The sequence below is a fragment of the Phoenix dactylifera genome, chromosome 14 (genome assembly GCF_051530095.1).
Source record: "Phoenix dactylifera cultivar Ajwa chromosome 14, Ajwa_hap1_PhDact_Kaust_v1.1, whole genome shotgun sequence".
NCBI classification, from domain to species: Eukaryota; Viridiplantae; Streptophyta; class Magnoliopsida; order Arecales; family Arecaceae; genus Phoenix; species Phoenix dactylifera.
Genome location: NC_143203.1, coordinates 13677761 through 13690397, shown reverse-complemented (window position 1 = coordinate 13690397; position 12637 = coordinate 13677761). Strand labels below are relative to the sequence as shown.

General features: G+C 37.3%; 1 protein-coding gene across 2 annotated transcripts; it reads right to left on the bottom strand.

Annotated features, from left to right (window-relative positions):
* Nucleotides 1–541: 541 nt before the first annotated feature.
* Nucleotides 542–11144, bottom strand: LOC120111766 (putative germin-like protein 2-1). 2 transcript variants are annotated; one of them, XM_039129661.3, is made up of 2 exons: nt 10948–11144; nt 542–1376 (listed from the first exon to the last, which is right to left on the bottom strand). In XM_039129661.3, the coding sequence occupies exons 1-2, from the start codon at nt 11111–11113 to the stop codon at nt 820–822; spliced, it is 723 nt and encodes a 240-aa protein (XP_038985589.3). In that variant the 5' UTR covers nt 11114–11144; the 3' UTR covers nt 542–819. The 2 variants fall into 2 exon arrangements, with proteins under 2 accessions (XP_038985589.3, XP_038985590.3); XM_039129662.3 differs by having other exon boundaries at nt 542–1395; nt 10967–11144.
* Nucleotides 11145–12637: the final 1493 nt, after the last annotated feature.

The following is a 12637-nucleotide window of genomic DNA, read 5'->3' as shown; positions in this document are numbered from 1 at the left end:
TCAAAATAAAGCTTGATCTTGGAGTTCAAATAACTGGGACACCAGATAGTGTCCTGAATTATGGTACATTAATTGATATAGTACTTAATTTGGAGAAAGGCTAGGAAAGAAGCAAACAACCTGCTTCCTTTAGAAGACAATGACACAGGAGCACTCCCAGTAATGGCTAGAAAATAGATACTAGTGTTGATTCCAATTGTCCAGCATCAAGATACAGTCGACTAAACAGACTACCAAGTCAAAGTAAACCAGCATCCAGCAACTCCCTTGTTCAATCTTTGATCATTAAGCTATCACCTCAAGCTGGATTAATCACTTCAAGATGCAACCGAGTTGACAACTTTCTAGGACATATTGCAGAAGTTAAAATGGCCCTATGGGGTATGTTGGAAGCAGCTACCATTAAAGGTTGGAGCCAGAACCTAGCAAACTTGCCAGCGAGCAAACAGAGCAAGAGAGAACAATTGATGCATTGCAGAATTGAAAGATGGGTGATCCTTTGAAGATAACGGCTCTGGGCTCTGCACTTTCGATAGGGCCCAATTATTTTTTTATACAAAATTTCAATAGAAACAATACGTTTATATAAAAAACTCTATAATAAGAAAGAGAAATTTCTAATCCTTATGAAGTTAAATTATATAGAATACGATACACGTACACCAAACAAATGAACACCTCTAAACCAGCGGGTGTTCTTATTGGTCGACTAAACAGACACCTATTTAACCATATGCCAAACAATCGCTTTGTGGAAGCAATTCACAAGATGAACCATATGTGCTGACACTTGCACTACGCCGTTTGTGGCCTTCTTCACTAGTTGTTATCCACCCAGAACTGAGCCTGGAGATACTTGATCGTATCCTTGCCCACTTGGAAGGCCTTGGCCAAAACCGCATCAGAGATGGGTGGGTTTGATCCAAAGACTGCATTGGCTATAGTGATCACTCCAGGGTTCTGGCTGCTTAGGGCTGCAACGGCCACGGCAGGCGTTGGACCGTAGTTGAATTGGAAATGGATTAGACCTTCGGGAAACACAAAGACATCACCCTTCTTGAGCATCTTAGTGAAGAGAAGGTTGCCATTGTTGGTGTTGGATGTGACAAAGCCGACATAGAGCGTGCCTTCTAACACTGTAAGGATCTCGGTGGCCCGAGGATGGGTGTGTGGTGGGTTGAGACCGTAAGGTGCATAGTCTATTCGAGCCAAGGAGATGCCGAGGGTGTTGAGCCCTGCAATTTGGTTCACATTCACCTGCGTCACCTTAGACCCAAGCTGGTTCGACGTGTTGCCAGGCATATCGAGGCCGGAGAAGAAGAAGTCGTCCGCTGTCACGTGCATTGGTGGCTTGCAAACAAAACCATTCACAAGGACTGCATCCAAAGGAAGAAGCTAAGCAACAAAGGGTAACTCGTAAACCATTATGTTGAAACTAGTAAAAGATAAGAGTGAAGAGTAATTACTGAAAGAGTAGATGCCCTACAAGCCAATCGCAATATGTATTGCGAAAGGTTTTTTCTTTTGATTTGTCCAAATCATGTACATGACATTTAAATATAAATAAAGGCGTTATGTTTTATCATATGCTGTTGATTATATTTATGATAAACTCCTTAGATTAGGGCAATGGTTTTAAGACTATGATGAGATCATACTAGTGAGACTTAAAATTCTAAAATCCTAATCTTAAATATTCTCAGTCATTGGTACATTGAGTCGGGGATCAATGATTACCGGAAAGACTGGCATGTCTTATGTATGCTCGATGCAGAGGATGATTGATCTCACAATCATTTGTGTGGAGACACTAATACAAAGATGTGGGTGCTCATTAGAGGAATGAGTTCACTGAATTGACCTACAAAGAGAAATCTTATGAAGTCTTACTTACATGTCAAAAGATGATTCTCTTAGTGGGAGTTGTGCAACTGATCCTATAACCTGAGATCACCATGGTATCTTGTGCACATGAACCCATATTTTGGTTTACACTCATTCATGACAATAAGTTATGTACGAGGTCTTCTGGATATGGTGAATTGTGTACGAAGATTAGGAGTAGGTCAACAAGGAATTAATCACTTCTAGTAAGAGAAGATAGCATCCTATTTATTCTAATCATATGATAATTCAGGAAACCTTTGATCAAAGTAGAATGAAAATTAGAAAGAGTTTCTAATGTTTCATTATTTGAATTATCATTAAAAGATTGAGAAAAATATGAATATGAAATTGAGTTTGACATATATTCATACTCATATGCATTTTTGGGATGCAGTTTGATTAAAGAATTGAATTGCATGGTAACTTGCCACTAAAGGGTATTTTTGGTATTTCCACCAAATTCCATATTTTCCGGGTAGATATGACACGTTGCTAGACGTCAATCTTGTTTTATAGGTTTGATCAAATTAAAGAGTTAATTCGATCACCAATTAGAAAGGATTCTAATTGTTAAGTTCGGGTTCACGCAGTTTGGACTTAAATCGATTAGAAGAGTTCTAATCAAGTTGGGTCAACTCGCACTCACACCTATTGCTGGCTAAGTATGGAACCCAATGGGTCACACACAAGAAAACTTATCAAGAGTCTAATTGGATTAGATCATGTTTGCAAGATAAACATCTTAGCAGGTGTTGCAAACCTTAGCTCCTAATTCGAATTGGATTCGAATCTGATTCTTAATTGATCTAATTTGATTAGATCATATTCTAATATGGGTTAGCCAAGAGTTGGCACCTAATTGGCTTGGTTTGAGTCTAATTGGATTAGATTTAATAAATCATTCAATCTAGACCGTTAGATCTTGATCTACCGTTGGATGAAGACATAATGGAGAGTTAGTTTAACCCAATTGGATTGGGTTAGAGGATGGCTACCATAATTGACCATTGGATCTTAATCCCACCATTGGATGAAGACATAATGGGTCAAGTGAATGACGCCTTGCATTGGAGCCCTTGGATCATCATCGTGAAAGATCAAGAGGTGAGGCGTGATGGACATGTGATTAGCATGTGATGTTGACTTGGTCAAAATATGGCACCACATGAAAGGACATATCATTTGATACACCTCCTCACTTGATCTGCATCTCCTCTTATTTGATATGGCCCTTTAGATGATGCCCTTTCATGAGAGGATGTGTGGATGGGATGCATCCCTTGGAGATGCATCCCTACACCTATTATAAATAGGTTAGCACTCCATGGGTTTCATCATTCCAATTCCACCCCACTCCTCTTTTCTTTCTTTCTTACATTAGTTTCTTTCTTTCTAGCATTGCTTCTAGTGTGTCCTAAGCCAAGACAAGGTGGTCTTCTTTAGGACAAAAGGATTAGAAGTGATTTTAGAAGGCTAAAGAAAAATAGAAAGGAAGGAAAGCAAGCCATTAGAGTTCTTTAGAAGAATTCTGCATTAAGGATCAAAAGTCTTTGGAGCTAAAGTCTTGATCAAGTTTTCGTGTGGATCACCATTGGAGGGCGGACACTTGGACGCCTCGTGGAGATTGTACACTTTGGATTAGCGTTTGAGGTATTCTACTAATTCTGCATTTATTTTATATCATTTGATTGTAATCATTAAGGTGATCTAGGCTTAAAAGGGTTTCATGCATAGGGACTTTATTAAGAAATTTTTAAAATCCCTAGCTTTCGCTGCGCATTATAACATGCTAAAACCCTTCAGTGGTATCAGAGCCATCCTTAATTGGTTCAATCAAATAATAATGTATGATTATTAATTTACTATGAGATAGTAATGTCATATGCTTAGAGCAATGCTGAAATGTATGATTAATATATGATATGTTATGTAATAAAATATCATGATATGAAATTTTTCATATGAAAATATGTTGAAGCATGTTAATTAATTGCTTATGATTTATACATGCTATGAGATAGCCATGATGCATAATAGTTTATTTTAGACATGTTAAATGTATGTTACAATTAAAGAATGTGCTAGAGACTAGTAAGCCCTCAATAAAAATTATATTAAGTCATAGTGTTGAAAAACTTTGAGCTAACCCATTCTAGAACAATTAATCTAATTGGTGTCTAAGGAAAGCACTAAAGGTGGTTATTTAATTAGGACCTTACTCTCTGAGTAAGGGGAGCCTCCCACCTGCTTACCTGGCCAATTGTTTGATTGCCTATTATGGATAAGCTTAATATTGATATAACACTATTGATAGCCTTCCTTCATGCCTCGATATTATTATGTGAAGATCCATGCTAGTTTGTTGTGCTAACACAAGACTTGCAATGGGGACTGATGTTATACTGTCTTGGTGCATTAAGATGCTTATGGCATATTTTAATATATTGCCTTGTTGTGCAACCACAAGGGCAATATTATTCGAATATGACTATATGGAAATGAAGGGTTTGACTTAACTAAAATATTATTGTTTGTTGTGCTAACACAAGGCAATAAGTATTTTAAGAGGACAAGATAAAGTTGAGAATTGCATGAGATGCAATTGGAAAGAGTTTCCTACCTTTGAACTCATAAGAGTTTGTTGTGTAAACACAAGGCTTTTTATGATGAATTAGGATCTCAACCCTACTAAGAAAAATTATATTTTTACGTTTATCATAGGGGAGGGCTATGATATTCGATAAAAATAGTAGGAGACAAATTAGATTAAAGTCCTTATCTAGTTGCAAACATGTCATCATGATTGGTCTGCTTATATTAGTTTTGTTCTTGCATATGTAGAATTATTATATGGCTTCTTCACTTTCACTAAGAGGCATCTTAGATGCCAACAAGTTGACCGGACCAAACTATGTGGACTGGTTGAGGAATTTAAAGATAGTACTCACTCAGGAGAAAATTTTCTATATACTTGAAACCCCTGATCTTGGAGATCTAGGGGATGATGCTATAGAAGAGGAGGTTGCCACACATAAGATGTGAAAAAATGACAGTGTGACTGTCAAATGTATCATACTTGCATCTATGAACAATGAATTACAGAGGCAACATGAAGGCATGGACACTCAATCCATACTTCTCAATTTAAAAGAGTTGTATGGAGAACAAAGCAGGACTGCTAGGTATGAGATATCTAAGCAGTTGTTCCGTGCTAGAATGAATGAAGGAACTCCAGTGCAAAACCATGTTCTTATGGTTATAGACTTGATCACCAGATTAAGTCAATTAGGTTTTGCTATGGATAGTGAGCTCAGTCAGGATTTGATCCTGCAATCACTGCCTGATTCATTCTCTCAGTTTGTTGTGAACTTTCACATGAACAAGCTGAACACCTCCCTGCCCGAGCTGTTAAATATGCTCAAAACAGCTGAAGGGCATATTAAGAAGGATAAAGGTCCACTCCTTCTTATAAATAGCACCTCTATGAGGAAATCGGGAAATAAGGGTTCTAAGAAACGATTGAACCCCAAGAGTAGCATCAAAAAGAAAAAAGGAAAGAAAAACTCCGGATCAAGTACCTGTTTTCATTGCGGCAAAGCTGGCCACTGGAAAAGGAATTGCAAGAGTTTTCTTGCAAGTATGAAGACCGATGCAAGAGTTGCATCAAAAGGTATGTTTATGTTACATGCCAACTTGTCATTAAGTTCTTCAAATTCAAATTCATGGGTATTGGATACCGGCTGTGGTTTTCACATTTGCAAATCTTTGCATGGACTACAGAAAATTAAAATTTTGAAGAAAGGTGACTTCGAGCTGTATGGCGCTGGAGGAGAGTCCATCCAGGCTGAAGCTGTTGGAACCTACAACTTGGAATTGCCTTCGGAAAAGCTCCTACAATTAGAAGATTGTTATTATATGCCCAAAATTATTAGAAATGTAATTTCCATTCCTTTGTTGTTAAAGAAAGGTTTTGAAATTAATGGAAAGGGCAATGGTTGCTCTATTTATTTTTCTAATAAGCATCTTTGCAATGGCATTATGAAAAATGGTCTTCTAGTTTTATTACTTAATGACAATGTCTTTCATATTAATAAAAGCAATAAAAGAAAGAGAGAGGAAGTGAATAATACCCTCCTTTGGCATTGCCGACTTGGTCACATAAGTGAATCAAGAATTAACAAGTTATACAAAGAAGAGTTCTTTGATCCTTATGATTATGAATCATTAGGAACTTGTGAATCTTGTCTTATGGGAAATATGACCAAGTCTCCATTCACTGGACATGGAGAAAGGGCAAGTGAGTTATTAGGACTTATACATACAGATGTATGTGGTCCTATGACAACTCCAGCTAGAGGTGGATACTCTTACTTCATCACATTCACTGATGATTTATCAAGGTTCGGATTTGTGTATCTTATGAAACATAAATACGAAGCCTTTGATAAGTTTAAAGAGTATCAAAGTATGGTTGAAAAACAAACCGAAAAGTGTATTAAAATCCTTCGATCTGATCGAGAAGGTGAATACCTTTCTAGTGAATTTTTAAATCATCTTAAAGAAAAGGGCATTCTCTCTGAATGGACACCTCCGTATATGCCACAACTAAATGGTGTAGCTGAACGGAGGAATCGTACTCTATTAGATATGGTAAGGTCCATGATGTGCTTTACAGATCTTCCTATTTCCTTCTGGGGTTATACCTTAGAAACTGCTACATATGTGCTAAACAGGATACCTTCAAAATCTGTATCTAGTACTCCATATGAGATATGGAGAGGTAGAAAGCCCAATCTTAAATATTTTAAAATATGGGGCTGCCAAGCATATGTCAAAAGAAATTTTGGACATAAGCTAAGTGCTAGATCAGATAAATGTACATTTATAGGTTATTCCAAAGAAAGTATTGGATATCTCTTCTATCACCCTACTGAACAAAAGGTATTTGTTAGTAGGCATGCCACTTTCTTAGAAAAAGAGTTTATCTTAGAAAAGGGCAGTGAAAGAAGAATTGAACTTAATGAAGTTCAAGACCTACAAATAGAAACACAAGAAATTCTTCAACCAGATGTACCCATTGATGAAGTACAACCACAACACACATCTCATCTCCAAAGGTCAGATAGAGTGCAAAATGCACCTAAGAGGTATGGGTTTATCATTGAGAATGATGAAGCCCACATCATCGAAAATGATGATCCTCTGACCTATTCGGAAGCTATCATGAGTAATGACTCTAACAAATGGTTAGAAGCTATGAAATCCGAAATAGACTCTATGTATACCAACCAAGTATGGACTTTGGTTGATGCACCAGAAGGTGTAAACCCTATAGGTTGCAAATGGGTCTATAAGAAGAAGATTGGAGCAGATGGCCAAGTAGAAACCTACAAGGCTAGATTGGTGGCAAAAGGTTTCAGGCAAAAGCAAGAAATTGACTATGATGAAACTTTTTCACCAGTTGCCATGCTTAAATCTATTCGGATTTTGCTTGCAATAGCTGCATACTATGATTATGAAATTTGGCAGATGGATGTCAAAACCGCCTTCCTTAATGGTTATCTTGAGGAAGAGGTTTACATGACACAGCCAGAAGGATTTGTCTCAAGTGGGAGAGCAAATCAAGTATGCAAGCTTAAGAGATCCATTTATGGATTAAAGCAAGCATCGAGGAGTTGGAACATCCGTTTTGATACAACAGTCAAAGAGTTTGGTTTTATCAAAAATGTGGATGAACCATGTGTGTACAAGAAGACTAGTGGGAGTGCCGTTGTCTTCTTAATATTGTATGTAGATGACATACTAATCATTGGAAATGATATTCCAATGTTACAATCGGTCAAGACTTGGCTATCAAAAAGCTTTTCCATGAAAGACTTGGGAGAAGCATCCTATATACTTGATATAAAGATCTATAGGGATAGATCTAAAAGGATGCTAGGCTTGTCCCAGTCTAAGTACATAGATCATGTGCTAAAAAGATTCAGCATGGAAGGAAGTAAAAGAGGTTACTTACCTATGAGTCATGGCATACGTCTCTCTAAGAAGATGTCTCCTAAGACATCTGAAGAGAGGAATAGAATGAATTCTATTCCCTATGCTTCGGCAGTAGGATCAATTATGTATGCTATGCTATGTACTAGGCCTGATGTTGCTTATGCCATAGGCATAACAAGCAGATTCCAGGCTGATCCAGGAGAAAATCATTGGATAGCTGTGAAAAATATTCTTAAGTACTTAAGAAGGACTAAAGATATTTTTCTAGTTTATGGAGGATCTGAGTTGAAACTAGAAGGATTTTCTGATTCTAGTTTTCAATCAGATCCCGATGATAGCAAGTCCACTTCAGGGTATGTCTTTACCCTAAATCGTGGTGCAGTGAGCTGGAAGAGTTCCAAGCAGCAAACTGTAGCTGACTCAACTACTGAGGCAGAATACATCGCTGTAAGTGAAGCCGCTAAGGAAGCTGTCTGGATGAAGAATTTCATCGCTAAGTTGGGAGTAGTTTCTGAGATTGCTGGACCAGTTTCAGTTTATTGTGACAACACTGGAGCTGTTGCTCAAGCAAAGGAACCAAGATCTCATCACAAATCCAAGCACATTCTAAGACGCTTCCACCTCGTTCGAGAGATCGTCGAGAGACAAGACATAGTCATTGAACGAGTAGACACAAAGAACAACTTAGCAGACCCGTTCACTAAAGCTCTACCACAACAGCAGTTCGATCGCCACCTCGATTGTATGGGAATAAAATATAAGAGCGATTGGCTTTAGTGCAAGTGGAAGATTGAAAGAGTAGATGCCCTACAAGCCAATCGCAATATGTATTGCGAAAGGTTTTTTCTATTGATTTGTCCAAATCATGTACATGACATTTAAATATAAATAAAGGCGTTATGTTTTATCATATGCTGTTGATTATATTTATGATAAACTCCTTAGATTAGGGCAATGGTTTTAAGACTATGATGAGATCATACTAGTGAGACTTAAAATCCTAAAATCCTAATCTTAAATATTCCCAGTCATTGGTACATTGAGTCGGGGATCAATGATTACCGGAAAGACTGGCATGTCTTATGTATGCTCGATGCAGAGGATGATTGATCTCACAATCATTTATGTGGAGACACTAATACAAAGATGTGGGTGCTCATTAGAGGAATGAGTTCACTGAATTGACCTACAAAGAGAAATCTTATGAAGTCTTACTTACATGTCAAAAGATGATTCTCTTAGTGGGAGTTGTGCAACTGATCCTATGACCTGAGATCACCATGGTATCTTGTGCACATGAACCCATATTTTGGTTTACACTCATTCATGACAATAAGTTATGTACGAGGTCTTCTGGATATGGTGAATTGTGTACGAAGATTATGAGTAGGTCAACAAGGAATTAATCACTTCTAGTAAGAGAAGATAGCATCCTATTTATTCTAATCATATGATAATTCAGGAAACCTTTGATCAAAGTAGAATGAAAATTAGAAAGAGTTTCTAATGTTTCATTATTTGAATTATCATTAAAAGATTGAGAAAAATATGAATATGAAATTGAGTTTGACATATATTCATACTCATATGCATTTTTGGGATGCAGTTTGATTAAAGGATTGAATTGCATGGTAACTTGCCACTGAAGGGTATTTTTGGTATTTCCACCAAATTTCATATTTTTCGGGTAGACATGACACGTTGCTAGACGTCAATCTTGTTTTATAGGTTTGATCAAATTAAAGAGTTAATTCGATCACCAATTAGAAAGGATTCTAATTGTTAAGTTCGGGTTCACGCAGTTTGGACTTAAATCGATTAGAAGAGTTCTAATCAAGTTGGGTCAACTCGCACTCACACCTATTGCTGGCTAAGTATGGAACCCAATGGGTCACACACAAGAAAACTTATCAAGGGTCTAATTGGATTAGATCATGTTTGCAAGATAAACATCCTAGCAGGTGTTGCAAACCTTAGCTCCTAATTCGAATTGGATTCGAATCTGATTCGAATTGGATTCGAATCTGATTCGAATTGGATTCGAATCTGATTCTTAATTGATCTAATTTGATTAGATCATATTCTAATATGGGTTAGCCAAGAGTTGGCACCTAATTGGCTTGGTTTGAGTCTAATTGGATTAGATTTAATAAATCATTCAATCTAGACCGTTAGATCTTGATCTACCGTTGGATGAAGACATAATGGAGAGTTAGTTTAACCCAATTGGATTGGGTTAGAGGATGGCTACCATAATTGACCATTGGATCTTAATCCCACCATTGGATGAAGACATAATGGGTCAAGTGAATGGCGCCTTGTATTGGAGCCCTTGGATCATCATCATGAAAGATCAAGAGGTGAGGCGTGATGGACATGTGATTAGCATGTGATGTTGACTTGGTCAAAATATGGCACCACATGAAAGGACATATCATTTGATACACCTCCTCACTTGATCTGCACCTCCCCTTATTTGATATGGCCCTTTAGATGATGCCCTTTCATGAGAGGATGTGTGGATGGGATGCATCCCTTGGAGATGCATCCCTACACCTATTATAAATAGGTTAGCACTCCATGGGTTTCATCATTCCAATTCCACCCCACTCCTCTTTTCTTTCTTTCTTACATTAGTTTCTTTCTTTCTAGCATTGCTTCTAGTGTGTACTAAGCCAAGACAAGGTAGTCTTCTTTAGGACAAAAGGATTAGAAGTGATTTTAGAAGGCTAAAGGAAAATAGAAAGGAAGGAAAGCAAGCCATTAGAGTTCTTTAGAAGAATTCTGCATTAAGGATCAAAAGTCTTTGGAGCTAAAGTCTTGATCAAGTTTTCGTGTGGATCACCATTGGAGGGCGGACACTTGGACGCCTCGTGGAGATTGTACACTTTGGATTAGGGTTTGAGGTATTCTACTAATTCTGCATTTATTTTATATCATTTGATTGTAATCATTAAGGTGATCTAGGCTTAAAAGGGTTTCATGCATAGAGACTTTATTAAGAAATTTTTAAAATCCCTAGCTTTCGCTGCGCATTATAACATGCTAAAACCCTTCAATTACTAGCGGACTTGAGGTCAACAACGCAGAAGTCTTGAAGTTGGCTGGGATCGGAGGCCATCACACGAGAGGAAGCCAGGGCAAGGAGAGCAAAGAGGAGGATATGGCAAGCCATCTCTTTCCTATACGAAATTAAATCTTTAGAGGAAATGAGGGTATTTGGCGGCATAAGAAGGCGTGGAGAGGATCGGTATATATAGACCAGGAGATGGAACCAGTCATGCTCTAATAACGCAGTAGAAGAGTCTATGAGGTTAGGTATGAAGGTTTCACACAAACTACTTGCTCTGCAGGCCGTAGACGCAGTCTATTGTGTGTATCCAGTCATAGAGATCAAAAGGTTTGATAGTCTTGGTGTTAGAGCACATGGTCAAAAAAATGTACGATCAACATTGTTTACTTAATAATATATATAAATATATACCCACCTCTGGCAGACCCTAGAACCACAAACCGTTCGCTAGAGGCGGAGCCATGTTGGGTCCTCATATACTTCACAATTTTTTATTTTCCGACACAAAGTTCAGAAATTCTGAGTTCTAAAGACTCATAAATTAAAAAAAACTAAAAATTTTTAAAAAATTCTGACGAAAAAGATAGCAAGAATAAAGAATCTAAAATTACGTACTCATGCACATGATATATATATATATATATATATATATATATATATATATATATATATATATATATATATATATATCTGTGTGTGTATATTAAACACTATAAAAGAGTGAATAATCTCTATTGAAATAGATTTCAAAGTATTAGATATTCTTTATCACCCTGAAACCATTCCATTTTGCCTTTACATCTATCACATTTCAGACCTTTTTATACCGCCCTATCCACCTACATATTAAACCCATGAAATATCGTTCAACAGCACTTAATCGGATTTGTGATGCCTTTTTATTTAGAGTCAAGAGGAAATTTTATTCATTGGCCCTTCTTCTGAATCCAAAGAGTAAGGAGTTTTCTATATATTAGCAATTTAAAAAATTGCTTTGATCTAAAGTTCAGTCGTTAGTAAAGAAATTATTACAAATCTAGCTACTTTATTATAAAGAAAGAAAGGATTCTAAGAAAATTATATTATTTGAAATTGGAAATAGTCGGGAGGTCATCAATCCTTGCTTTATACAAGCCACTTCTTAGGCTTAAAAAGAAATTCTATCAATTACCCCTCCAAGGCTTCAAAAGATAAATTGCGCATCGGGACCGACTCACATTCCTTAAAGCAGAACAAACCAACACCCGTCGAGAAATACAACTCTTAGAGGAAGAACAAGCAGAGCTGGAATAGAATAACAACACTACAGGAAAAATAGTATATTCCGACTCTCATGCGCCGATGCTAAAAAGAAGCGTTAGCAATTTAGTCACCCTGCAAAAATTTGCCGACACTTTTTAGTAGCATCGGGGCAGGAATTACACTAAGATGACGCTTATTAGCACCGTGCGAAACCAACATGTTAATATTGAATTCTGATGATGCTTAAAAGCGTCTTCGGAAGCCAAGTCGAAACCACGACGCTTTGAAGCGTCGTCCTAAAATTGGCTTCCAACAATGTTTAAAAGCATCGTCGAAAGCCAATCTTAGGATGACACTTCTATGCATCATCGGAAGCCAGTTTTATCCCCAAATAGCCCGATCACCCCTTCCATTGACCCTTCTCAGCCCTAAATTGAT

Excerpts from the sequence above, each read along its gene's own strand:
- LOC120111766 (XM_039129661.3), bottom strand. The coding sequence starts at position 11,113 with ATGCCGCCAAATACCCTCATTTCCTCTAAAGATTTAATTTCGTATAGG. Across the intron at positions 1,377-10,947 it reads TGTTGACCTCAAGTCCGCTA|TCCTTGTGAATGGTTTTGTT; the intron begins GTAATTGAAGGG and ends CTTTGGATGCAG.